Raw genomic sequence first — 26401 nt, forward strand, 5'->3', positions numbered from 1 at the left:
GGTTTCTCAGGAGTATCTGTCTCAGGGTGTGTGCTTCCTGAGAGAATTGTAGCTCACTCCACTAGGGTGGTGTGTTCTTCTTGGGCCTTCAAGAATGAGGCCTCTGTAGAACAGATTCGTATTGCTTCAACTTGGTCTTCTTTGCACACTTTTTCTATATTCTATAAAATTGATACTTTTGCCTCGGCTGAGGCTTCTTTTGGGAGAATGGTTCTGCAAGCAGTGGTGCCTTCTGTTTAGATTACCTGTCTTGCCCTCCGTAATCATCTGTGTCCTCTAGCTTTAGGTATTGATTCCCAACAGTAATTGATGATTCCGTGGACTCAATGTGTCTTAATAAAGAAAACAAAATTTATGCTTACCTGATAAATGTATTTATTTCTTGGCACGGTGAGTCCACGGCCCTCTGTTTTCTCAGACAGTTTTTTTTTTATATAAACCTCAGGCACTTCTGCACCTTATTTCCTTTCTCTCTTTTTCCTTCGGTGGAATGACTGGGGGGGTTGTGGGAAGGAAAGTGATATTTGACAGCTTTGCTGTGGTGCTCTTTGGTGCTCTTTGCCTCCTCCTGCTGGCCAGGAGTGATATTCCCAACAGTAATTGATGATTCCGTGGACTCAACCGTGTCAAGAAAGAAATTTATTAGGTAAACATAAATTTAGTTTTTTTCTTCATTCTGGAAGTCCAGATATTTTCCAAAGGTTTTTAGCTGGCTGTATTTGTTCTGAGATCCTGATGCATCATGAAAAGCCAGTTCTTTTTTGTTGTGCTTTTGGGCCCCAGCTGCTTATGTTACCTTAAATGTTATCTGCAACAAGCATTTAGTAAAAATGTCTGTGCTTTCTTTAAAGCTAGGCAGATATTTTGTTCCCATCCTTTGTATGGTTTAGCATTAATATTGACCCAGAAGAATGCAAGAGCACACAAGATTTATTCAGAGCTTCATACTTTGAACCGTATGAAGGCCATCTATGTCTTCAGGGTTGAACACAGTTCTCTTAAAGTGAATGTAAATTTTGATCCAGTGCCCAGTTTTTAATAATTCTATTAAAAACAGGGGTACTTTCATTCATTAAACTTTACATTTCACTGGTTTTGTTAAAATACTTACCTTTTCTTTGTGAAAGCCGCTACAGCGATCCCAGCCTTCCTCCAATCACGGCGTTGCTTTAGGCAATGATTCCCCCGGGGGGAACCCGTGATTGGAGGATGCCGGAATCGTCATTGCTGATGTATAAAGAGGCTTGCGACAGGCTGGAGAAGCGCGGGAGCGGCTTTCAAGAAGAAAAGGTACGTATTTGAACAAAACCAGTGAAATGAAAAGTTTGATGAATGAAAATGCCCCTGTTTTTAATAGGATTTTTAAAAACCCGGGCACTCATTCCTCAGACTTTACATTCACTTAAACAGGTTATGAATGGATTCAAACAGAAAAGGGGGGTTATTGGTAAGTATACATTTGTCTGTGTAAATGTATATATTAGAGATGTTAATTGGCAGTTTCATTCATTGCTGAATGCAGAAGTAGTATGCTGCTTTTGGTATAAAGCTCTTTTCGGAGTTAAATATCCTCTTGTTCAATTAACACACTAAGATCTAGTTTTGCACAGATCTTAGTGTGTTTCACTTGCACAAGAAGATTTTCTGCTCAGAAAATACTTTCCATATGAATGATAAAAAAAAATTGAGTTCAATACCCCTTTAAACTTTATTATGCTTTTTAATATCTTTTATCCATATTTACACTTAAAGGGACACTGTACCCAAAATATTTCTTTCGTGATTCAGATTGAGCATGAAATTTTAAGCAACTTTCTAATTTACTCCTATTATCAAATTTTCTTCATTCTCTTGGTATCTTTATTTGAAATGCAAGAATGTAAGTTTAGATGCCGGCCCATTTTTGGTGAACAACCTGGGTTGTCCTTCCTGATTGGTGGATAAATTCATCCACCAATAAAAAAGTGCTGTCCAGAGTACTGAAACCAAAAAAAAAGCTTAGATGCCTTCTTTTTCAAATAATGATAGCAAGAGAACTAAGAAAAATTGATAATAGGAGTAAATTAGAAAGTTGCTTAAAATTGCATGCTCTTTCTGAATTGCAAAAGAAAAACTTTGGGTACGGTGTCCCTTTAATTGTTTTTTTTTTTTTTTTTGAATTGGTTTGTTTTGCATGTTCATTAAGTTTTAATGAACATGATTAAGAGATACTCACCGGCCACATTATTAGGTACACCGGTTCAATTGCTTGGTAACCAGCCAGTCACATGGCAGCAACTCAATGCATTTAGGCATCTAGATGTGGTGAGGAAGACTTGCTGAAGTTCAAACCGAGCATCAGAATGTGGAAGAAAGGGGATTTAAGTTACTTTAAACGTGGCATGGCGGTTGGTGCCACAGGCTGGTCTGAGTTTTTTAAAACTGCTAATCTACTGGGATTTTCACACACAACCATCTCTAGGGTTTACAGAGAATGGTCAGAAAAAGAGAAAATATCCAGTGAACAGCAGTTGTGTGGACAACAGTGTCTTGTGATGTCAGAGGAGAATGGGCAGACTGATTTGAGATGATAGAAAGGCAACAGTAACTCAAATAACCACTCGTTACAACGAAGGTATGCAGAATAATGAAAACAAAAATTGAAAGCTAAACAAAAATAAATAGTAATCAAATACAATATTAAGGATATATGTGATCGATAGGAGTCCTCCTCAATCTCAGTGATCCAAGTGAATTCTTGCCTCAAAAACAAGAAAAAGAAAATATAGTGCAATACAATTTGATAAAGAGATATTCATATTGGTGGTCCCGCCAAGGGGTTACTCACACTTTGTAGAGCAAGCCAGGTTCTAGGTACAGACGCATACCTGGTTTTATACTGCCAGGTCCCCAGTATACACCAACCGCAGGCTGCTGCTTTAAATAAATTGATTTTTATTTAAAAACATAAAAAGCCACTAATATTAGCTCATACATATGGTCACTCAGGTATCTGTCCACAAACAGTGCTTTAGTGGGAGTGGTAGGTGGGAGTGGTATCGCAACCCTTACTTGGATAGAGGTGGATAGCGTGCCTGGTGGCTGTGCTAACCTTCCCTGTGTCAATGATAAACTTGATACCTGTCCTGGCGGCTTTTTCCGTAAGAGCTTAATAGTGGCGTTAAAGGGAAGTTATACACTTATTTTTTCTTTGCATAAATGTTTTGTAGATGATCTATTTATATAGCCCATAAAAAAAAAGTTTTTTTTTTTTTAAATGTATAGTTTTGCTTATTTTTAAATAACATTGCTCTTATTTTCAGACTCCTAACCAAGCCCCAAAGTTTTATGTGAATACCGTCAGCTACCTTCTCCAGCTTGCTCCTGTTTGTGTATAGGGTCTTGTGTCTTATTTCCCACTTGCAGTGGGCTTTCCAGCTACCTTTTCAACAGAGCTAAACTGAGAGCTTCTAAGTAATTTTTTAAACAGTTTTATACTGGATTTTTATATCGGTATCTGTGCATCTTGTTCTTTATAGTAGTGTCTATTACATGCAGTTATATGAAAATGAGTGTATACTGTCCCTTTAAGCAGGCGTTCCCGACATACGTTTCGTCGTAAGCGTACGTCTTTGTAATGGAAATAGAATGCAGAATACCATCTCTGAACGCACAACACTTCGAACCTTGAATCAGATGGTCTACAGCTGCAAAAGACCACACCGGGTGCCACTCCTTTCTGCTAAGAACAGGAAACTGAGGCTACAATTCGCACAGTCTTAGCAAAATTGGACAATAGAAGATTGGAAAAACGTTGCCTGTTCTGATGAGTATCGATTTCAGCTGCGACATTCAGATGGTAGGGTCAGAATTTGGCGTAAACATGAAAGCATAGATCCATCCTGCCTTGTATAAACAGTTCAGGCTGGTGGTGGTGCCGTAATGGTGTGGGGGATATTTTCTTGGCACACTTTTGGGCCCCTTAGTACCAATTGAGTAATGTTTAAACACCACGGCCTACCCAAGTATTGTTGCTGACCATGTCCATCCCTTTTATGACTACAGTGTACCCATCTTCTGATGGCTACTTCCAGCAGGATAATGCACCATGTCACAAAGCTCAAATCATTTCAAACTGGTTTCTTGAACATGACAATGAGTTCACTGTACTCCAGTGGCCTCCACAGTCACCAGATCTTAATCCAATAGAGCACCTTTGGGATGTGGTGTAATGGGAGATTTGCATCATGCGTGTGCACCTGACAAATCTGCAGCCACTGTGTGATGCTATTGTGTCAATATGGACCAAAATCTCTGAGAAATGTTTCCAACACCTTGTTGAATCTATGCCACGAAGAATTAAGGCAGTTCGGAAGGCAGAAGAGGGGTCCAACCCGGTACTAGCAAGGTGTACCTAATAAAGTGGCCGGTGAGTTTAAATATTGAATAAAATATCGTTCAAAGATGATTGTTACTCTTTATGGATTTAAACTCTGTCATAAGCATTTGCTAAATCTTGTTTCTTTTATAGGTGGATCATGTTTTACATTTATCTTAGAATCTCTATGAAAAGATCATCTTAATAACTGAAACATAATGCATTTTGAATAGACATTTTTCTTAGCATTAATGAGTCTGAACTGAGAAAAATAAATTCTAGGTTACTGAGTATTATTTGTAATAATATATGTAACTAAGTGTTAACTAAGTTCACTTTTCTTAAATGTAAGAGTCATGAATGTTCATTTGTTCCTTAACACAATGCAAGATGTATATAGAGTGAACATATCTAAACGATGATAGTCCATAACATGCAGGATATAATTCCCACCACTAGGAGAAGCCTAAGCACCCACACAAGAGCTTGAATTCCATCTCTCCTAAGTTTTTGTTCTTGGCTTCCCAGGAGCAGGGTGACAAAAGAGGTGTTCTAGCTACTTGCTTATGGATTAATGTGTGGGAGCTCAGATCAATGTGAGACCCTTTATCCCTGGGGCATATCATTCACAAAGAAGGCAGAAGAGATTCCCAACAAGCTAAATGATACAGGGGCATAGGAATACCCTGTTATGTATGCAGTATCTCTGTAGGGATTTCAGCATTAACTACCCTCAAGCGTTGCGCTAACATGTCCTTTAGCTTCACCCTGTAGGATAACTGTATTTCAGCATCGGGTGGGCTCTCTAGTAAATACTTTTGCTTTTTTATGCCTTCTTTGTCTCTGACTTTGAACCTTTGACACACTTTACTTAGCCACTGTTTATTCCAGCTGTCTGGTTCTGCCCTTTGTGTTAGCTATTTTCCAATGTTACAGCTACCTATCCTTCTGTGGTAGTATATACTGTTTATTTTTTTTCTATATTTATCTGTTAATTATTTTTTATTATTCCTGTAATGTTGAACTCTTAACAGTATATTCAGTACTGCTTTTGTTTTTCATGTTATTTGATAGGTAATACTAGTTAATTAGGAAGCAGAATCTGACCTCCTTTCACTCCCAGCTAATAATTGGTACTGCATAACGAGAGTTCCTGATTGCTCTTTATCTCTTATTGTTTGCTTTTCTTCTAGTTATGCGGTGTTGTTTTTTCCTGGAGTTTCCTTCCTGTTTGCTTCTACCAAATTTTACTGAACTTTCTTTTGGTGGTCTTTAGCTATATTATAAAATTGGTTTAATTGTTCCAGACTTCTTTCCAGTAGCCCTACTTTCCTTTTTGATTTACTCAAAAAACAGGATTTAACTGTGCCATTTATTGAAAAAGTCTGCCGTTGCGTACAGTCCAAATATTTCAAGTATTTAGTGTCATTGAACTCCAAATTAAGCCCACTTTAAAGTGTAGGAGTTAATTTATTTTAGAAAAAATAAAAATCCATTTACAGACATCCATACAGAACTATGACACAGGGATTTTTACTACTGGAACCTCTCAGAATCTGATATTTGTTGCTATGGGCTGAGGAATCGATTGAGGTTTAAAATGGTTATCACCTGCACCGGGGTGCAACAAGTGAATCCTCATTTAAACAAGTGACTTCACCCCTTCAGTGAAGGGTCACTAGTCTTAGTAAAGGTTTGGAGATATTGGCTTGATTATACCCTACCACTACTTGCACACATCTTCCTATATAATGATGCATGTGCCGGTTCCATGTTTACAGCGATCTCCTTTATCTTAAAGAAGGCCTTGACCAATTTCGTTCAAAATCAGAACCAGAGACCTTGGGAAATAACATAGCAATTTGTTTTTATACATATACACATGGGCATCCTGGAGCAGTGAAGTCCTATCTACAAAGTATAAAAGTAGCTGGAACATAAGAAGTCTTAGATTGCTGCCACCTACTAAACATGTTTGGAAGCTAAAGACAATATAGCCATGCTCACAACCACTCTAATTCAAACCACCAAGCGCCCACTGTTTATGGAATGCCAACAACTTTGCCCATGATTTAATCTGCAAACCACTGACGATTCTGCTCATGGGGCACACTCAGCTTAAGCACCTCTCTTCTGAATTGAGGCGGGCAAGGGTCATTTCTCTAGTCACTGTGGTGGCACCCATGTTAATTGAATCTTATAATTTTGAGAGTTCAGTTTATTTTTAAAATAGGTTTTAAATTTTCCTCTAAATTTTATGGGGGTTGTCCAAAAGAGTCCAAACAAATCCAAAATAGGTAGGCAGCAAACTGTGGAATTCAATTATTTATTGAGCACAAACGTAACAAAGTAGCAATGTTTCGAGAGTAATACTCCCTTAATCATGCAATGGATTTGTTTGGACTCTAATTGGTCTTGGTGGTGGAGACCTGGTTGGCGTGCAGTGGTCTGTTGTGCTGGACTGTTCCTGTTAATCATTATATCGGTTGTCCAAAAGAGACCCTCCCTTCCAAGCAGTCGTATAATTGAAGAAGTTCTTCTGCTGTTGTATGCTTGTTTGTCTTATGTGAAATAACCTTTGGTCCTTTTAAACTTATGCTCCTGCAACATGTAACAGAAATCCCTACTTCTGAAACATCACTGTATTCTCAGGCTAGACTTGCCTTACATAACACAGGGGTGATGCTTTGAGGTTTACTTTGTTCCACCCTTGTGTAGCCGTGTGCAGTTTCATTAAATATGTCCGGTTGCATTTATACTGCACTTTGAGTTTGACTTTCTGGGTTCACTAAAGGTACATAAAACACTTTGAATAAAAAAATGTGTAATTGTGCATAGTAAATCAATTTTGCTGTAAATTACCTCTGAAAAATGAGTTTTCCAATTCCAGGAATTGGCGGTTTTGGTAATAAAATGAGAGTGGCAAGCATTGTCTACTCCAGTAATGGAGTCTGGATTGGCTTCTCAAAAAAAAAAAAAAAAAGTAACTGGGGTAGTTATTGAAAAGCTATTGCAGCACACAAGGTGTTAATGCATTCCATTTGATATTTTACATTTACTCAGTATGCAAATGTATTGCAGGTTTGCACAGAAATCTTGTTACAAGGCATGTCCATTTGCATACTTTAGACATTAAGTTTTTCTATGAGCACTTGTGCAGTAAATTTTAAAGGGACATAAAACATTTTAGGATAGAGACAAAATATAATATGTACTTTAATTACTTTAGAAAGACGAAAAACGGAACTGCTAAAAATAAAAAACCTTATTTCTGTTCAATAAAAAATGGCTCACATATTAAGATAAAAAAGGTTATAACACAGGCATGCCAGGCATGTCTGATGCGTTTCGGCCTTTGAAAACCTTAATCCTAGACTCAATTGTTAGTAACACCTGTGGAGCTTAAATACGCTCCCTCACAATCTCATTGTTTGCCCTAATGCCTGCTTTAATCATGTTGCTTGGGATTTAAAGAAATAGTAGACCAATTTTATTTATTTATAATTTAGTTTGCCTATAGTTTCACAACCTCAGATTTTTTTGGGGGTCCCTAACAAAATTTATATGTATTGACAATGTTTATTATCTACCCACTCTTGGTATTTTAACATAAAGGACTAGTATAAATAATAACAGCCCTAAGTTAGTTGCCCTAGCTTGCACTTTATCTGGGTGCTGAGTCTTGACTATAAATTAATCTGTCCCCCTCACGAGAATGTTTATAATAATATCTTATAGGACTCTGCTCTGTGAATTCTCATTATATTGTGGGTAATCCTTATCACACCGTGGACCAAAGGGCATCGACACAGAAAGTTATCAGGACATTTCATAAATTTCTATTGCCAGAAATTGAAAAAGATCACCCTCTATATTCATGCCATTTGGTCTTCTCCTCCTTGTGGTTTTCTCTCTATCAAGTCTATTATCATCCAGGTGAATGTTCTAACGTCCCCCTGATGATGGTATGTAAAATGTTTGTGCAGTACATTTTAAAGGGACATAAAACAAGTTGGGATAGAGACAAAATATAATATGTACTTTAATTACTTTACCTGCAAATTTATACTGCAGTGCCTCCCCATTAACTATTTTTAAGTTTCCGAATTGTACAGTTTTGACTCCCGACACACATTTCCTTCTATGGCTGTATCTATAGCTATCATTGATTTGGTAGAACGCAGTTAACACTCATCTGCTGGAGCATGCCTAGAAGTAAATAAGCTGCTGTGAACTCAGTTGAAATATAATGCCTGTGTTTCTGATGCTATATAAGGGGGGTGGATCAGACTACTTACATAGCCATGCTGTCTGGAGTAATTTTGCTTCTTTTTGAAAATTATTTTAAAATACTTGCCAGCAATTGTTAAACAATTTTTTAATGCAAACTATTTTAACTTTATTAGCCATTTTAGGATATGCACAGATCTCAACATGCTTTATGGCACTTTATAAGTTTTAAGGAAATTGTACTTGGACATTCTGGATATTGGGGTTTCTACCCACTATTTTGAGATGTTCTCTTTTAGAGTGTAATATAGTATGCTGTATGTACTAATTGACACTGTGATGGTATTCTGTCATCTGTAATAAATAGCTTCATACGCTGTCCTTAGGATATGCAGGAACATAAGATTTTCTTACCTATAAACTTTTAAATTTGTTTTTTAAAAGTTTTGTAATGGTTTCACATTTCTGCATTCAAATTGACACATCATCTTTCAGTTTCCTATAACTCCGCTAAATATTATTGTGGAAAATGAGGAATATTATACATTGGGAAGAATAAAGCTAATGTTTGATCATCTATTTCTGTTTGCGTGAAAATTCATAATATAGCTTTTTGCATATAAAATACACTTAAAAAGAATGGTGTGCCCTTTTATTTATTATAGTGTTTATGCTGAAATTAAACAAAAACAATCTGATTTTACTTGTAGTGCTTATGCCAGTCAAGCATGTGCACATTGTATCCAACAATCAGATTCTCTGTATGGGCATTGGGGCTTGCAAAAGGAACTTATTTCTCAGCAAACATTATTAAAAATACTACATTCTATTTTTAATGCAATTAATGGATTATGACAAATTTAGACTTGTCAAAAAGGTTCAGAAGAAAGGCAATCCCTATTGCCATAATTGTATTGTTAGTGGTCAGCTAGATCCTTTAAGAGCAAATCGCTGGACTGATTCTGGTTCCCAGATGAGGACTGGAGTAATGACGACGTGATGTGATAAGGGCGTGTATGTATATGTGTGTGTATGTATGTGTATATATATATATATGTGTGTGTGTGTGTGTGTATATATACATATATACACACACACGAAATACTGCTCATTTCAAAGTGCTAAAGCATTGCCATTTTATTATGTAGTTGTCAGTTATTCAATTCTACTGTATTTATTGGTCCGTTAAAAGGACACTATACCCCAAAAAAATATTTCATGATTAAGGTACAGAATACATTTTTTAAACAACATTCCAATTTACTTCTATTATCTAATTTGCTTCATTCTTTAGATATTCTTTAATGAAGAAATAGCAATGCACATGGTGAGCCAATCACAGGAGGCATCTATGTGCAGCTACCAATCAGCAGCTACTAAGCATATCTAGATATGCTTTTCAGCAAAGAATATCAAGAGAATGAAGCAAATGAGATAATAGAAGTAAATTAGAAAGTTGTTTATAATTGTATGCTCTTTCTAAATCATGGAAGAAAAAAAATTTGTTTTCATGTCCCTTTAAGCCTTCATCAGGTAATTAAACATGGGCATTTTTTCATATCTCCTCCAAGTAGTTGTCATACAGTGCTTACAATAAGCCATATATTTTATAAGTTAACAATATGTTACTATGTAATTTAAAATGTATGGCATTTTACTTTAGGCTTGAAACTTCAATTGAGAGATAACATCTTTATGAAGTTTTCCTGTATTAATTTAAGTTACAGAAATAGCCTAGTAAAAAAAAAATTACAAGCCTGATAATTGACGTTTTTTTGTGTGGATATCATTTCTGGGCATTGGTTATGTGTCTATATACCCCATTGCTTTATTTTTTTTTTATCGTGAATTTTTTTTTTCATATTAATGTTAAAAACTTTTTTTTTTGTTTAGAGTTATTAATAATCTGCATAGTTAAGTGAAGCTAATGATTGCTAAACCAATTTTTAATTACCCTCAAACAATAGTGTGTATTGCTCATGTGATTAAGGAGTATTATCTTGTTGGTACACCTGATATATTTATACTAACTAAAGGTCTTTACCATTCCGTGTTTTAGGTTGATTATCAAAACTATGCTTATTTTCAGAGAGAACAGGATATGAGAATGGGTGATATGGCCCTCCGTGGAGCAATAAGCATGGGAGGTAGGGATCATATAATAAAAAATGTGAAAAAATTACTTTCAGGCTTCATTTTTTGAGACTGTACATGTTGTTGTTTTTTCTTGTAATGCATTCAAAACGTTTTCACTGCTGTGATAGACTTCTCCATCTTATGTTTTATTTTTATCTATCCACTGTAGATACCAAGACAAAAATAAAATTATATATTAACAGCATTCTTATTATATAAATATCTTTATATAAAAACTGCTTTCAGAGATCTTTTATTTTTATTATTATACAATATTTAATATTTGTCATTGTAAGGTAAACTAAATAATAATGTTAGACTAGTGACTAGTGTCAACAATTCTTGAAACTAAATTTTACATTTAAACAAAGTGACATGATATGCAAATATTTAAAAAATACCGTTCAGAAAGAAAATCTCTTTAGATGTGTTGTGTTCTGTTGGGCTATTTAAAGATATTCACAGAAAAAATGGCAGATTTTGAATGGACAGTTTGAAATTTCCCTTAACATGCATTGGTTTATGTAGCGTTAACGGACACCTAGATTGTTGTTGTTACTTTTCTGAGCTTTTGGCCACAACTCACTTAAGTTCCACAACTAATAATAAACAGTGCAGTAATAATTTTAGTAATGTTATTTGAAATAAACTAAGCTCTGACTTTGTTTTACCATATGCTTCTGTTATTAATATCTTTAAGGACAACTATCTAAAGTTTGGTGCAAAAGGTATTGCTATCAAATAAAACTCAATGCTGTAGTAACATCAAATAAAGCTTATTATATATCACTATAAATAAATTAAATGTAAAATCAATTAACTTTTAAAAGGACATTTTACTGCAGTAATGTGTTCTTCTCTATTAGTGTTTTGATATTTTGCTTAGTGTTTAACCTCTTTGTGGTAAGTCACAGAGCAACATAGGTTGGTGCAAAGATTCTCTAGCGAATTAGAGGATTTTTTATTTGCATTATGTCATTTTTAACTAAATTTAATTAAACATATACATTTCTTGTGCATTTTTGTAAATAATTGTGTGTGTATATTTAAAAATATAATAAACTCTTTTATTACGTCTTAGAAAATGTTTCCAAGAGCTGAATTTTTATTTAAATGAATTTTGCTTTTGGAATACAGATATGTATTTGTAGTAAACATCCTTTTTGTATATTATAGACATGGGCATTATCACTAACTAGCTACTCCAAGCAAGTCTGTGGTGTGGTTTTGTGGGTGCGACTGTTAAAATTAAATTTCTTTCTGTCTGCACTAGACCTAAAAAAAAAAAAAAAAATGCATGACAAGGGGCCATTACACTTATACCTAATCTACCTGAAATGTATATTGCACTATATTTAATATTCAGGTGCTGCTTACCCAGAAACTCTATATTGGACCACACAGGAAATATCTGAATTATTTCTGAAAATGCACACAAACACATTCAAATCTGGATTTGCACAGATCTTAGTGTGTTGCATTTTCACAAGAAGGAATTTGACTCTGAAAAGAGACAAAGGCTGCAAGCGGCTGCCTTCTTCCGCATTTGGATGCTAACGAAGCTGCCGAATGCCCATGCCCAGTATATTATATGACACCCTTTGAAAAATGTTCTAATTTATAATTTGTGAATTAAACATTTAGTCCAGATGTTCTTTCCTAATTATCTTTTCTTTTACTTATTTTTTGTGTAAGAAACAGTAGCTGCTGAATAGCTACTGAATTGCTTTGGTCTATGTTTTGACTTACACAGAACAATTTAATAATATGACATTAAAATCTTATTAGAGCATCTTTCAACTCCTCATGCTACCTAGAAAATACCCTTTATAGTCATTTTTGTGTTTCAACACAATTTACCAACAGCATATTTGTTTCCTTTTTGAACAAACGTCATTTTTTTAAAAATAATATACGCTCTTTTTTCTGATCGTTTGTATTTTATTATGAGATAAAATGTATGTTTTAACCAGCTTTTGTAGTAACACAGGTTTAATTTCACCTATTTTTAAATAGAGTAATATAGGGCTGCAACTAACGATTATTTTTCATAATCAATTAATCGGCCGATAATTTTTTCTATTAATCGACTAATTGGATAAAAAATTAATAATTTTTTCCCTATATTTAAAATAAAATCCAAATACTGAATGTTGCAAATATAAACTTCTGACTAAAACTTTACATTAACACAACTGTTGGTCCATTTTTTTAAGCAGCAGAACACATTTTTATAATTAAGCAAAACAAAACCACAAACTGTTTGAAAAGAGGTAGAACTATCACTGTTTTTAACATACTGTTATTCACTCTTTCAGAAACTTTGTATTTAAATGCACAAATGTCAGCATGTTCACATGCTCCTGGCTGAGGCTGGCTCTCTTTTTTGCAAGCTATTTTGCCTGCAGCAGAGAAGAGGCGCTCAGATGGTGTTGAGGTTCCTGAGATGCATAAGTAGGGTTTTGCCATTTTCACCAAGGTGGGCTATTTATCTTTGATAGTTCTCCACCAATGCAAGGGGCCTCTCAACAAAGTAAGCCTGGACTTCATTTTAACATAAAAATATCTTGAATATCTATATACAGTGGTAAAAACCATCTATAAGGTTAGGGGGAGAAATATCTAGTGCACTCTTAAAATAACAGATATTTCTTCTACTAGACATGACGCGTCCACGGATTCATCCTTACTTGTGGGATATTATCCTTCTGCTAACAGGAAGTGGCAAAGAGCACCACAGCAGACCTGTATATATAGCTCATCCCTTCTCTCCACCCCCAGTCATTCTCTTTGCCTATACTAGTAATAGGAAGAGGTAAAGTGAAAGAGGTGATACAATTATAGTTTTTATTTCTTCAAGCAAATGGTACCGGTGAGTGCTATTTTTCCTCAGGCAGTAGATGGAAGACTATTTCTGCCTGGAGGTTGATGATCTTAGCAGTGGTTACTAAGATCCAGAGGAGTTCCCACAGAATGGCTGAGGAGTACTTGAGAAGCTTCAGTGTGGGGAACGTTTTTCATGCTACAAGCATTGAGGTATGTTCAGTCATTTTTTTCTGGAGAGACTGTGGTATTTCAGAACTTATGAGGGAAGGGGTAAGCAGTAATCCTACATGCAATGAAGGGATGTTACTGGGACCTGTTATATTATGGGATAAACATTGAATGACACTGGTTGCATAATGTTTGAGTGAAAACGATTTTATGTGCAGGGGCAAGTAGCGTTTTTATGAACTAACGTTTGTGTGTTTGATGGCACTGGAGGGTTTCACATGGCTGACAGTATTGTATTGGGTATATGAAAACCCACATGGCTAGTTCCTATACTGATTTACAGCGGTTTTTTACTAGGCAGAGACATCGTACAAGATGGGTGGGGCCTAATTTCGCGCCTTAGATGCGCAGTTGTATTTCACATGAAGGCAGCAAGCTCCAGCTCCGGTGGGCCTAAACTGAAGAGATAGCCTTATCGAAGTGAGAGTGTAATTCTCAGACCCCAGAGGGCAGGTAGGCGCTGCAGCAGATCTGTGGCGAGGTGCAGGGGGTTGCTATTCTATTTTTCATAACGTTTTGGGTAACGTTTTTTTTCCTATAGAGGTTTAATTGTCTCTTACTTGTAGGTGCAATATTAGGCTGCCAGATAAGACACATATATGCTAAAATTGTGAGTGTTATAACTTTTTAAAGCAGTTTTGGAAAAATTGTACGCTTTTTTTTCTCTTAAAGGCGCAGTACCGTTTTTCAGATTGTTGTGTTTTTCATTAAATAAAGTGTTTTCAAGACTTTTTGTGGTTATTACTAGCCTGTTCAACATGTCTGACATTGAGGAAAGTCAATGCTCTATGTGTTTGGAAGCCATTGTGGAACCCCCCACTTAAAATGTGTCCCTCATGTACTGAAAGGGCCTTACATTGCAAAGAACATATTTTAGGTGATAAAAGTATGTCTCAGGATGATTCTCAGTCTGAAGAGAATCAGGTTATGCCATCTAATTCTCCCCAAGTGTCACAACCTTTAACGCCCGCTCAATCGACGCCAAGTACGTCTAGTGCTTCTAATTCTTTTACCCTGCAAGATATGGCTGCAGTAATGTCTACTACCCTTACAGAGGTATTATCTAAACTGCCAGGTTTACAGGGTAAGCGCAGTAGTTCAGGTATTAGAGTAAATGCTGAGCCCTCTGATGCTTTATTGGCCATCTCCGATGTACCCTCACAGTGTTCTGATTTGGGGGTGGGGGATTTGCTGTCTGATGGAGAGCTTTCAGACTCAGGAAAGATGTTCCCTCAAACAGACTCAGATGTGACGGCCTTTAAGTTTAAGCTTGAACACCTCCGCTTGTTACTCCGGGAGGTTTTAGCGACTCTGGATGATTGTGACCCTATTGTAATACCACCAGAGAAATTGTGTAAAATGGATAAATATCTAGAGGTCCCTACTTACACTAATGTTTTTCCAGTCCCTAGAAGGATTTCGGACATTGTTACTAAGGAAAGGGATAGACCAGGCATTCCGTTCTCTCCCCCTCCTACTTTTAAGAAAATGTTTCCCATATCTGACACCATTCGGGATTCCTGGCAGACGTTCCCTAAGGTGGAGGGAGCTATTTCTACCGTGGCTAAGCGTACAACTATACCTATTGATTACAGTTGTGCTTTCAAAGATTCTATAGATAAAAAATTAAAGGGTCTTTTAAAGAAATTGTTTATTCATCAGGGTTTTCTTCTACAACCTATAGCATGCATTGTTCCAGTAACTACTGCAGCAGCTTTTTGGTTTGAGGCTCTAGAGGAGTCTCTTAAGGTTGAGACCCCATTAGATTATATTTTGGATAGAATTAAGGCTCTCTAGCTAGCTAATTCTTTCATTACCGATGCCGCTTTTCAAATGTCTAAATTAGCGGCAAAAAATGCAAGCTTTGCTATTTTAGCGCGTAGAGCGTTATGGCTTAAGTCTTGGTCTGCTGATGTGTCCTCAAAATCTAAACTTTTGAGTTTTAAATACCAAGCTTTATTGAAGACAAGTTGGGTTTTACATAACATATCAAGTCATGAACAAGCAAATAGGCATTTACACATATTTCAGAGTGCTATAGTTCGTTCCTCTTTCATGTCTATCAGTATTTATATAGTCTAAAGTTCTTAAAGAAGGTGTAGTCCAATTTGCTTGAAGATTCCAACTTTGTCATTTGCTTCTATCTCAATAAACATGGCCCTTGAGCTTGCTTTTTCGGTACAAGATTGTTATCTTAAGAAACTTTAACTGATAAACAGAAAATAAACATTTTGAAAAATGCATCAGGCAGGTCATTATACACTACTAAGGTTTCCAGCGTTTCTAACACATACTGCTGGAAATTTCAAGATACCTGATGTTTACTCATTGAGATGAGCGAAGATAGGTTCGTAGGAAGTGAAGAGGTAAGAGAAAAGAGTTATTAGTAGAGGAGAGAGCGAGATGAATAGAGAGGAGAAAAAAAAAACATAATTTATGTAAGAACTTACCTGATAAATTCATTTCTTTCATATTAGCAAGAGTCCATGAGCTAGTGACGTATGGGATATACATTCCTACCAGGAGGGGCAAAGTTTCCCAAACCTCAAAATGCCTATAAATACACCCCTCACCACACCCACAATTCAGTTTAACGAATAGCCAAGAAGTGGGGTGATAAAAAAGTGCGAAAGCATATAAAATAAGGAATTGGAATAATTGTGCTTTATACAAAATCATAACCACCACAAAAAAGGGCGGGCCTCATGGACTCTTGCTAATATGAAAGAAATGAATTTATCAGGTAAGTTCTTACATAAATTATGTTTTCTTTCATGTAATTAGCAAGAGTCCATGAGCTAGTGACGTATGGGATAATGACTACCCAAGATGTGGATCTTTCCACACAAGAGTCACTAGAGAGGGAGGGATAAAATAAAGACAGCCAATTCCTGCTGAAAAAAATCCACACCCAAAATAAAGTTTAACGAAAAACATAAGCAGAAGATTCAAACTGAAACTGCTGCCTGAAGTACTTTTCTACCAAAAACTGCTTCAGAAGAAGAAAATACATCAAAATGGTAGAATTTAGTAAAAGTATGCAAAGAGGACCAAGTTGCTGCTTTGCAGATCTGGTCAACCGAAGCTTCATTCCTAAACGCCCAGGAAGTAGAAACTGACCTAGTAGAATGAGCTGTAATTCTCTGAGGCGGAGTTTTACCCGACTCAACATAGGCAAGATGAATTAAAGATTTCAACCAAGATGCCAAAGAAATGGCAGAAGCTTTCTGGCCTTTTCTAGAACCGGAAAAGATAACAAATAGACTAGAAGTCTTACGAAAAGATTTCGTAGCTTCAACATAATATTTCAAAGCTCTAACAACATCCAAAGAATGCAACGATTTCTCCTTAGAATTCTTAGGATTAGGACATAATGAAGGAACCACAATTTCTCTACTAATGTTGTTGGAATTCACAACTTTAGGTAAAAATTCAAAAGAAGTTCGCAACACCGCCTTATCCTGATGAAAAATCAGAAAAGGAGACTCACAAGAAAGAGCAGATAATTCAGAAACTCTTCTGGCAGAAGAGATGGCCAAAAGGAACAAAACTTTCCAAGAAAGTAATTTAATGTCCAATGAATGCATAGGTTCAAACGGAGGAGCTTGAAGAGCTCCCAGAACCAGATTCAAACTCCAAGGAGGAGAAATTGACTTAATGACAGGTTTTATACGAACCAAAGCTTGTACAAAACAATGAATATCAGGAAGAATAGCAATCTTTCTGTGAAAAAGAACAGAAAGAGCAGAGATTTGTCCTTTCAAAGAACTTGCGGACAAACCCTTATCTAAACCATCCTGAAGGAACTGTAAAATTCTCGGTATTCTAAAAGAATGCCAGGAAAAATGATGAGAAAGACACCAAGAAATATAAGTCTTCCAGACTCTATAATATATCTCTCGAGATACAGATTTACGAGCCTGTAACATAGTATTAATCACAGAGTCAGAGAAACCTCTTTGACCAAGAATCAAGCGTTCAATCTCCATACCTTTAAATTTAAGGATTTCAGATCCTGATGGAAAAAAGGACCTTGTGACAGAAGGTCTGGTCTTAACGGAAGAGTCCATGGTTGGCAAGAGGCCATCTGGACAAGATCCGCATACCAAAACCTGTGAGGCCATGCCGGAGCTACCAGCAGAACAAACGAGCATTCCTTCAGAATCTTGGAGATTACTCTTGGAAGAAGAACTAGAGGCGGAAAGATATAGGCAGGATGATACTTCCAAGGAAGTGATAATGCATCCACTGCCTCCGCCTGAGGATCCCGGGATCTGGACAGATACCTGGGAAGTTTCTTGTTTAGATGGGACGCCATCAGATCTATTTCTGGAAGTTCCCACATTTGAACAATCTGAAGAAATACCTCTGGGTGAAGAGACCATTCGCCCGGATGCAACGTTTGGCGACTGAGATAATCCGCTTCCCAATTGTCTACACCTGGGATATGAACCGCAGAGATTAGACAGGAGCTGGATTCCGCCCAAACCAAAATTCGAGATACTTCTTTCATAGCCAGAGGACTGTGAGTCCCTCCTTGATGATTGATGTATGCCACAGTTGTGACATTGTCTGTCTGAAAACAAATGAACGATTCTCTCTTCAGAAGAGGCCAAAACTGAAGAGCTCTGAAAATTGCACGGAGTTCCAAAATATTGATCGGTAATCTCACCTCCTGAGATTCCCAAACTCCTTGTGCCGTCAGAGATCCCCACACAGCTCCCCAACCTGTGAGACTTGCATCTGTTGAAATTACAGTCCAGGTCGGAAGCACAAAAGAAACCCCCTGAATTAAACGATGGTGATCTGTCCACCATGTTAGAGAGTGTCGAACAATCGGTTTTAAAGATATTAATTGAGATATCTTCGTGTAATCCTTGCACCATTGCTTCAGCATACAGAGCTGAAGAGGTCGCATGTGAAAACGAGCAAAGGGGATCGCGTCCGATGCAGCAGTCATAAGACCTAGAATTTCCATGCATAAGGCTACCGAAGGGAATGATTGTGACTGAAGGTTTCGACAAGCTGTAATCAACTTTAGACGTCTCTTGTCTGTTAAAGACAGAGTCATGGACACTGAATCCATCTGGAAACCCAGAAAGGTTACCCTTGTCTGAGGAATCAAAGAACTTTTTGGTAAATTGATCCTCCAACCATGATCTTGAAGAAACAACACAAGTCGATTCGTATGAGATTCTGCTAAATGTAAAGACTGAGCAAGTACCAAGATATCGTCCAAATAAGGAAATACCACAATACCCTGTTCTCTGATTACAGACAGCAGGGCACCGAGAACCTTTGTAAAAATTCTTGGAGCTGTAGCTAGGCCAAACGGCAGAGCCACAAACTGGTAATGCTTGTCCAGAAACGAGAATCTCAGGAACTGATAATGATCTGGATGAATCGGAATATGCAGATATGCATCCTGTAAATCTATTGTGGACATATAATTCCCTTGCTGAACAAAAGGTAAGATAGTCCTTACAGTTACCATCTTGAACGTTGGTATCCTTACATAACGATTCAATATTTTTAGATCCAGAACTGGTCTGAAAGAATTCTCCTTCTTTGGTACAATGAAGAGATTTGAATAAAACCCCATCCCCTGTTCCGGAACTGGAACTGGCATAATTACTCCAGTCAACTCTAGATCTGAAACACATTTCAGAAATGCTTGAGCTTTTACTGGATTTACTGGGACACGGGAAAGAAAAAATCTCTTTGCAGGAGGTCTCAACTTGAAACCAATTCTGTACCCTTCTGAAACAATGCTCTGAATCCAAAGATTGTGAACAGAATTGATCCAAATTTCCTTGAAAAAACGTAACCTGCCCCCTACCAGCTGAGCTGGAATGAGGGCCGCACCTTCATGTGGACTTAGAAGCAGGCTTTGCCTTTCTAGCTGGCTTGGATTTATTCCAGACTGGAGATGGTCTCCAAACTGAAACTGCTCCTGAGGATGAAGGATCAGGCTTTTGTTCTTTGTTGAAACGAAAGGAACGAAAACGATTATTAGCCCTGTTTTTACCTTTAGATTTTTTATCCTGTGGTAAAAAAGTTCCTTTCCCACCAGTAACAGTTGAAATAATGGAATCCAACTGAGAACCAAATAATTTGTTACCCTGGAAAGAAATGGAAAGTAAAGTTGATTTAGAAGCCATATCAGCATTCCAAGTTTTAAGCCATAAAGCTCTTCTAGCTAAAATAGCTAGAGACATAAACCTGACATCAACTCTGATAATATCAAAAATGGCATCACAGATAAAATTATTAGCATGTTGAAGAAGAAGAATATTATGAGAATCACGATGTGTTACTTGTTGCGCTAAAGTTTCCAACCAAAAAGTTGAAGCTGCAGCAACATCAGCCAAAGATATAGCAAGTCTAAGAAGATTACCTGAACACAGATAAGCTTTTCTTAGAAAGGACTCAATTTTCCTATCTAGAGGATCCTTAAACGAAGTACCATCTGACGTAGGAATAGTAGTACGTTTAGCAAGGGTAGAAATAGCCCCATCAACTTTAGGGATCTTGTCCCAAAATTCTAATCTGTCAGACGGCACAGGATATAATTGCTTAAAACGTTTAGAAGGAGTAAATGAATTACCCAAATTATCCCATTCTTTGGAAATTACTGCAGAAATAGCATTAGGAACAGGAAAAACTTCTGGAATAACCACAGGAGCTTTAAATACCTTATCTAAACGTTTAGAATTAGTATCAAGAGGACCAGAATCCTCTATTTCTAAAGCAATTAGTACTTCTTTAAGTAAAGAACGAATAAATTCCATTTTAAATAAATATGAAGATTTATCAGCATCAACCTCTGAGACAGAATCCTCTGAACCAGAGGAATCATCAGAATCAGAATGATGATGTTCAGTTAAAAATTCATCTGTAGGGAGAGAAGTTTTAAAAGATTTTTTACGTTTACTAGAAGGAGAAATAACAGACATAGCCTTCTTTATGGATTCAGAAACAAAATCTCTTATATTATCAGGAACATTCTGCACCTTAGATGTTGAAGGAACTGCAACAGGCAATGGTACTTTACTAAAGGAAATATTATCTGCTTTAACAAGTTTGTCATGACAATCAATACAAACAACAGCTGGAGGAATAGCTACCAAAAGTTTACAGCAGATACACTTAGCTTTGGTAGATTCAGCACTTGACAGCGATTTTCCTGTAGTATCTTCTGACTCAGATGCAACGTGAGACATCTTGCAATATGTAAGAGAAAAAACAACATATATATAAAGCAAAATTGATCAAATTCCTTAAATGACAGTTTCAGGAATGGGAAAAAAATGCCAAAGAACAAGCTTCTAGCAACCAGAAGCAATAAAAAATGAGACTTCAATAATGTGGAGACAAAAGTGACGCCCATATTTTTCGCGCCAAATAAGACGCCCACATTATTTGGCGCCTAAATGCTTTTTGGCGCCAGAAATGACGCCACATCCGGAACGCCGACATTTTTGGCGCAAAATAACGTCAAAAAATGACGCAACTTCCGGCGACACGTATGACGCCGGAAACGGAAATAGAATTTTTGCGCCGAAAAAAGTCCGCGCCAAGAATGACGCAATAAAATGAAGCATTTTCAGCCCCCGCGAGCCTAACAGCCCACAGGGAAAAAGTCAAATTTTAAGGTAAGAAAAATGTTAAATTAAAATGCATTATCCCAAATATGAAACTGACTGTCTGAAAATAAGGAAAGTTGAACATTCTGAGTCAAGGCAAATAAATGTTTGAATACATATATTTAGAACTTTATAAACAAAGTGCCCAACCATAGCTAGGAGTGTCACAGAAAATAAGACTTACTTACCCCAGGACACTCATACATATAGCAGATAGCCAAACCAGTACTGAAACGAGAATCAGCAGAGGTAATGGTATATATAAGAGTATATCGTCGATCTGAAAAGGGAGGTAAGAGATGAATCTCTACGACCGATAACAGAGAACCTATGAAATAGACCCCTTAGAAGGAGATCACTGCATTCAAATAGGCAATACTCTCCTCACATCCCTCGGACATTCACTGCATGCTGAGAGGAAAACCGGGCTCCAACTTGCTGCGGAGCGCATATCAACGTAGAATCTAGCACAAACTTACTTCACCACCTCCATCGGAGGCAAAGTTTGTAAAACTGAATTGTGGGTGTGGTGAGGGGTGTATTTATAGGCATTTTGAGGTTTGGGAAACTTTGCCCCTCCTGGTAGGAATGTATATCCCATACGTCACTAGCTCATGGACTCTTGCTAATTACATGAAAGAAAAAAAAGGGGGGGGGAAGGGGGGTGGGATCAGAGGGAAGAGAGGGGAGAGAGGGGACACGGGGCAGGGAGAGAGCGCGTAGGGCACCGAATGTTTAGCAATGGACTCTCTCTACCGACACCCACCAGGTCCATTATAAGTAGGCTAGTATTCTCTACCTTCCCAGGTCAAAGTCATCATTTCATGTGTTGCAATTTTGTCAATTTTCAGATAATGGTAACGTTCCAATCGTAACATGTCTCCCACTCTGGCCTCCCACTCCCTCACGCTAGGAATCTGAGTGCTCTTCCAGTGGGCCGGGATGAGTCCCTTGGCACTGCTTATCATCAGGAGGAAGAGAAGGTATCTCTCCTCTCCGATTATCTTAGGGAATCCATGAGAAATCAAATATGTTGGTTTTGGAGGGATTATGATCTTAAGGCGATTACCCATCGCTCCCAGCACCTCCTCCCAGAACGGCTGTATACGTGGGCAGTCCCACCATATGTGGAGAAATGTCCCCTCACCCCCACACCCTCTCCAACACTCCCTTCCCGCCTGGGGATAGATCCTATGGAGCCTCGAGGGGGTGAGGTACCATCGGCTCAGCAGCTTGTAATGCATTTCTTGCAATCTCGCCGAAACCGAGGCTTTCTTGGTTTTCATGAAGATTTTGTCCCATTCTTTGGATGATATTTCTATGTTTAGTTCGGTTTGCCATGCAGCAGTATATGACGGGAGTTCTGATCCTCCCTTCATCAAGAGCATCCTGTATAAACATGAGATCAAGTGGGTTGGGGTCTGCTGCATTATGCACAGGGACTCAAACTGAGTCCTGTGCCTATTCAGAGCTGGTCGTTCTTTGTGAATGGCATAGTAATGCCTGATCTGTGCATGCCTGTACCATGAAGCGAACATTTCTCTGTCCCACTCCAGGAGTTCAGATATCGGTTTAAGTTTTCCCTGTTGTATAATGTTGGAGAATGCTGTCTCAGCCAGCGCATAACTATTTCCCCGGGCAAATGGTTTAATTTCCATGCCCAAGTCTGGGTTGTCATGAACCGGTATATTAGGCGAGGTCCTGGAGGAGACCGCAGGCTCCTTTGTCAAGATTTTGTCCCAGACCTTAAAGGTGTCGGACAGAAGCGGATAAGCTGATATCACCTGAGGTCGTTTCCTCTCTGTGATCCAGGCCAGTGACCCAGTGTTTCTCCTCCCAAGGATCTCATTGTCAACTTGGGTCCATCTCTTATTAGGGGAGTTTCTACACCACTCGACTATATGCTGGAGGAATATGGATCTCTGATACTCCCTCAGCAACGGCACTCCCAAACCCCCCTTTTCCCTGGGGAGGTAGATGGTGCGCTGCTTGATCCTAGATTTTATCCCATTCCATATGTACACTTCCATGGCTGTTTGGATACGGTTAAGGTAACCTGTCGCCGCCAATGCTGGGATTGTCTGCATGATGTACAGAACCCTGGGAAGTATATTCATTTTGACCACCCCGATGCGGCCATGCCACGAGATGGTTTTCTTTTTCCAGTTACCAAGGTCTCTCATGACCTCCTCGCTGATATTTTTATAATTCAGCTCAATGATCTCCGCCAGATCTCGGGTGATCTCAATACCCAGGTAAGTGATGTGGTGATCAGCCACCTTTATGGGACAAGCTGATTTACCGCCTTCAAAGGCGTCCGTTGGGACCGTGATGTTCAATATTTCAGATTTAGATGGATTGAGGAGAAAGTTCGAGACCCCGCCATAGGCCCTAAACTCCTCCAAAGCAGCCTCTAAGGAGCTCACAGAGTCCGATAGGGTGAGAAGTATGTCATCAGCATACATTGATAGTTTGTGTTCCGTTTTTCCTATAGTGAAGCCCCTCACCTCCTGATTGGCTCTGATTCTACTTGCCAGCACTTCGATGGAAAGGGCGAAGAGGAGGGGGGACAGGGGACACCCCTGCCTTGTTCCGTTCCTTATCTGAAAAGTGTTTGAGAGTGTGCCATTCACTCTCACCCTGGCGTTTGGTGCTGAGTATAAGGACATGGTTTTGTTAATGAAGCCTGGTCCAAACCCGAATTTTAACAGTGAGCACCGAATGAACTGCCAGCTGACCCGGTCGAACGCTTTTTCGGCGTCAGTTGTGACCAGGGCCAGTGGTCTATTATTCACCTGGGCGCAGGAGATCATCTGCAGCACCTTGAGGGTATTGTCTCTTGCCTCGCGAAGAGGGACAAACCCCACTTGGTCAGCAGAAATGAGGCCCGGCAGAAATCTGTTTAGGCGAGCTGCTAAGACCTTTGCTAGTATTTTGACGTCTGCATTGAGCAGCGAGATCGGCCTATAGCTCTCAGGTTTGTCTTGAGGCTTTCCAGGCTTGGGAATCACAGCGATGTGCGCTTCAAGCATGGAGTCCGGTAAAGAGGGGGAGTCGGAAAGGGCGTTAAACATGTTTGTTAATTTGGGGACCAGAAGGTCTGCGTATAGTTTATAATACTTAAGCCCGTAGCCGTCCGGTCCAGGTGACTTCCCGGTCGGCAGATCTTTTATGGCTTTGTGCACTTCCTCGTTAGAGATCGGGAGGTCCAAAGACTCGGAGTCTGTTCTATTTAAGATCGGGAGCTCAGTGTTTTCAAGATATGTTCGGGTGTCATCTTCGTTACCCTCTGCTGCTGGAAGCGCTTGGTCATTCCGGCTGGGTGAGGGTAAGTTGTATAAGGACTCGTAGTAAGCTCTAAAGCTCTCTGCTATTGAGTTGCCGTCGGAGCAGATCGCTCCTTGTTCGCCAGTTATGTGGTGCACATAGGCTTTTGTTCTCTTTCTCGCAATTGCTCTAGCTAGAAGTTTGCCTGGCTTATCGCCCTGTTCAAAATAAAGCTGCTTTAGTATAAGAGCTTGCTTTTGATATCCTTCCTGAAGGAATTGCAATAGGGTTTTCCTGGTGGAAAGCAGAAGAGCCAATCGTGCCTCGTCTTGGGGATGGGCCTTGTGGGCCAATTCTGCTTTCTCAACCTGTGAGAGTAGGCTACTGTAGCGCTCTCTGCCAATTCTTTTGAGCTTTGCTTTGTGTTTAATCAGCAGGCCTCTAATGGTGCATTTATGTGCTTCCCATATAGTGGTATATTTTAGTTGTTCTGAGGCATTAAGCTGGAAGAATTCAGTCAGTGCTTTCCGAATTTCTAATTGGAATATTGGATCCGTCAATAGCGCATCATCCAGCCTCCAAACAAAGGGAGTGACCGGGACAGTGGGCCATTGTATAGAGCAGCTTACTGGTGCATGATCCGACCAGGTGATCGCGGAGATATTGCTGCTCTTAGTAATTATGAGACCTGTTGAATCCGTGAACAGGTAATCGATCCTAGTGTATTTTCGGTGCGGGTGAGAGTAAAAGGTATAGTTTTTCGTCTGTGGGTGGTGTGTGCGCCAGATATCGTGCATTGCTAGTTCCGATAGGATAGCAGTTATGCGTCTCCGTACTTTCTGAGGAGAGCTGGAGATGCCATTTGAAGTGTCGAGTGAGGGGTCTAGTGTCGCGTTTAAGTCTCCTCCAATGAATAGGATCCCCATCCGGAGCTCCATAATTTTGCTGGAGACTCTATGCAGGAAGAGGTGCTGCGAAGCATTAGGGCAGTAGACATTAACAAACGTCACGGGCCTACCATAGAGGGTGCCTGCTAGAAGCAAGTACCTGCCCTCCGGGTCTCTGTATATCTGCGTCATTTGGAAGGGTATTCCTTCGCGTATGAGGATGCCGACCCCGTTCTTTTTGTGCGGGTTCGAAGCAAGGTATGCAGTCGGATAATGTCGGCTAAACCACTGGGGTTCGTGCGTGTTTGCAAAGTGGGTTTCTTGTAGGTAAATTATGTCACCCCCCATTCTATGTAAGTCCCTGAACACTATGGAGCGCTTGTTAGGGCTGTTCAGGCCTTTTACATTTATGGAGATGAGCTCCAAGGGGTGAGCTCTACCCGATCGCTGCATCTTGTTGTGGGGTGGGTCCCGGCTGAGGACAGGGGACGCAGGGGCCAGGGGAGAGGCAATACCCCGGGGGGGTAAGTATTGATGAAGGGAGGCTATGGCAGGTTACGCAGCGGGAGAGAAGGGGAGGGTACGAGGAGGGGGAAGAGGGCTAATTAAGTACTGGAGAGGGAAGAGGAAAAGGAAAAAAAAAAAAAAAAAAAGGGGGAGGGAAGAAAGAGTGAAATCAAGAGTAGCAAATGGGGTATACGTATAAGAGTCAGGTCAGTCACAGGGAAGGGTGCTTTCTGAGGTGAGTGTGAATTACTCTATAGAGAGTTTGCAATCTTTGGTGTAGTTCCCTGGTACTAGGGAGGTAAGGCAAGGGTATAGGA

General features: G+C 38.9%; 1 protein-coding gene across 2 annotated transcripts in view; it reads left to right on the forward strand.

Annotated features, from left to right (window-relative positions):
- PSPC1 (paraspeckle component 1) overlaps nucleotides 1–26401 on the forward strand; it is a 442506-nt gene that overhangs the window by 229348 nt on the left and 186757 nt on the right. For both annotated transcript variants that reach the window (XR_008401465.1, XM_053708532.1), the window contains exon 7: nucleotides 10677–10734. Coding sequence is in view for 1 of the 2 variants with exons in the window: in XM_053708532.1 (XP_053564507.1) it covers nucleotides 10677–10734 (58 nt within the window). In the remaining variant the exon portion in view is untranslated. The remainder of the gene's footprint in view (nucleotides 1–10676; nucleotides 10735–26401) is intronic.

This window comes from Bombina bombina, chromosome 3, assembly GCF_027579735.1.
Source record: "Bombina bombina isolate aBomBom1 chromosome 3, aBomBom1.pri, whole genome shotgun sequence".
NCBI classification, from domain to species: Eukaryota; Metazoa; Chordata; class Amphibia; order Anura; family Bombinatoridae; genus Bombina; species Bombina bombina.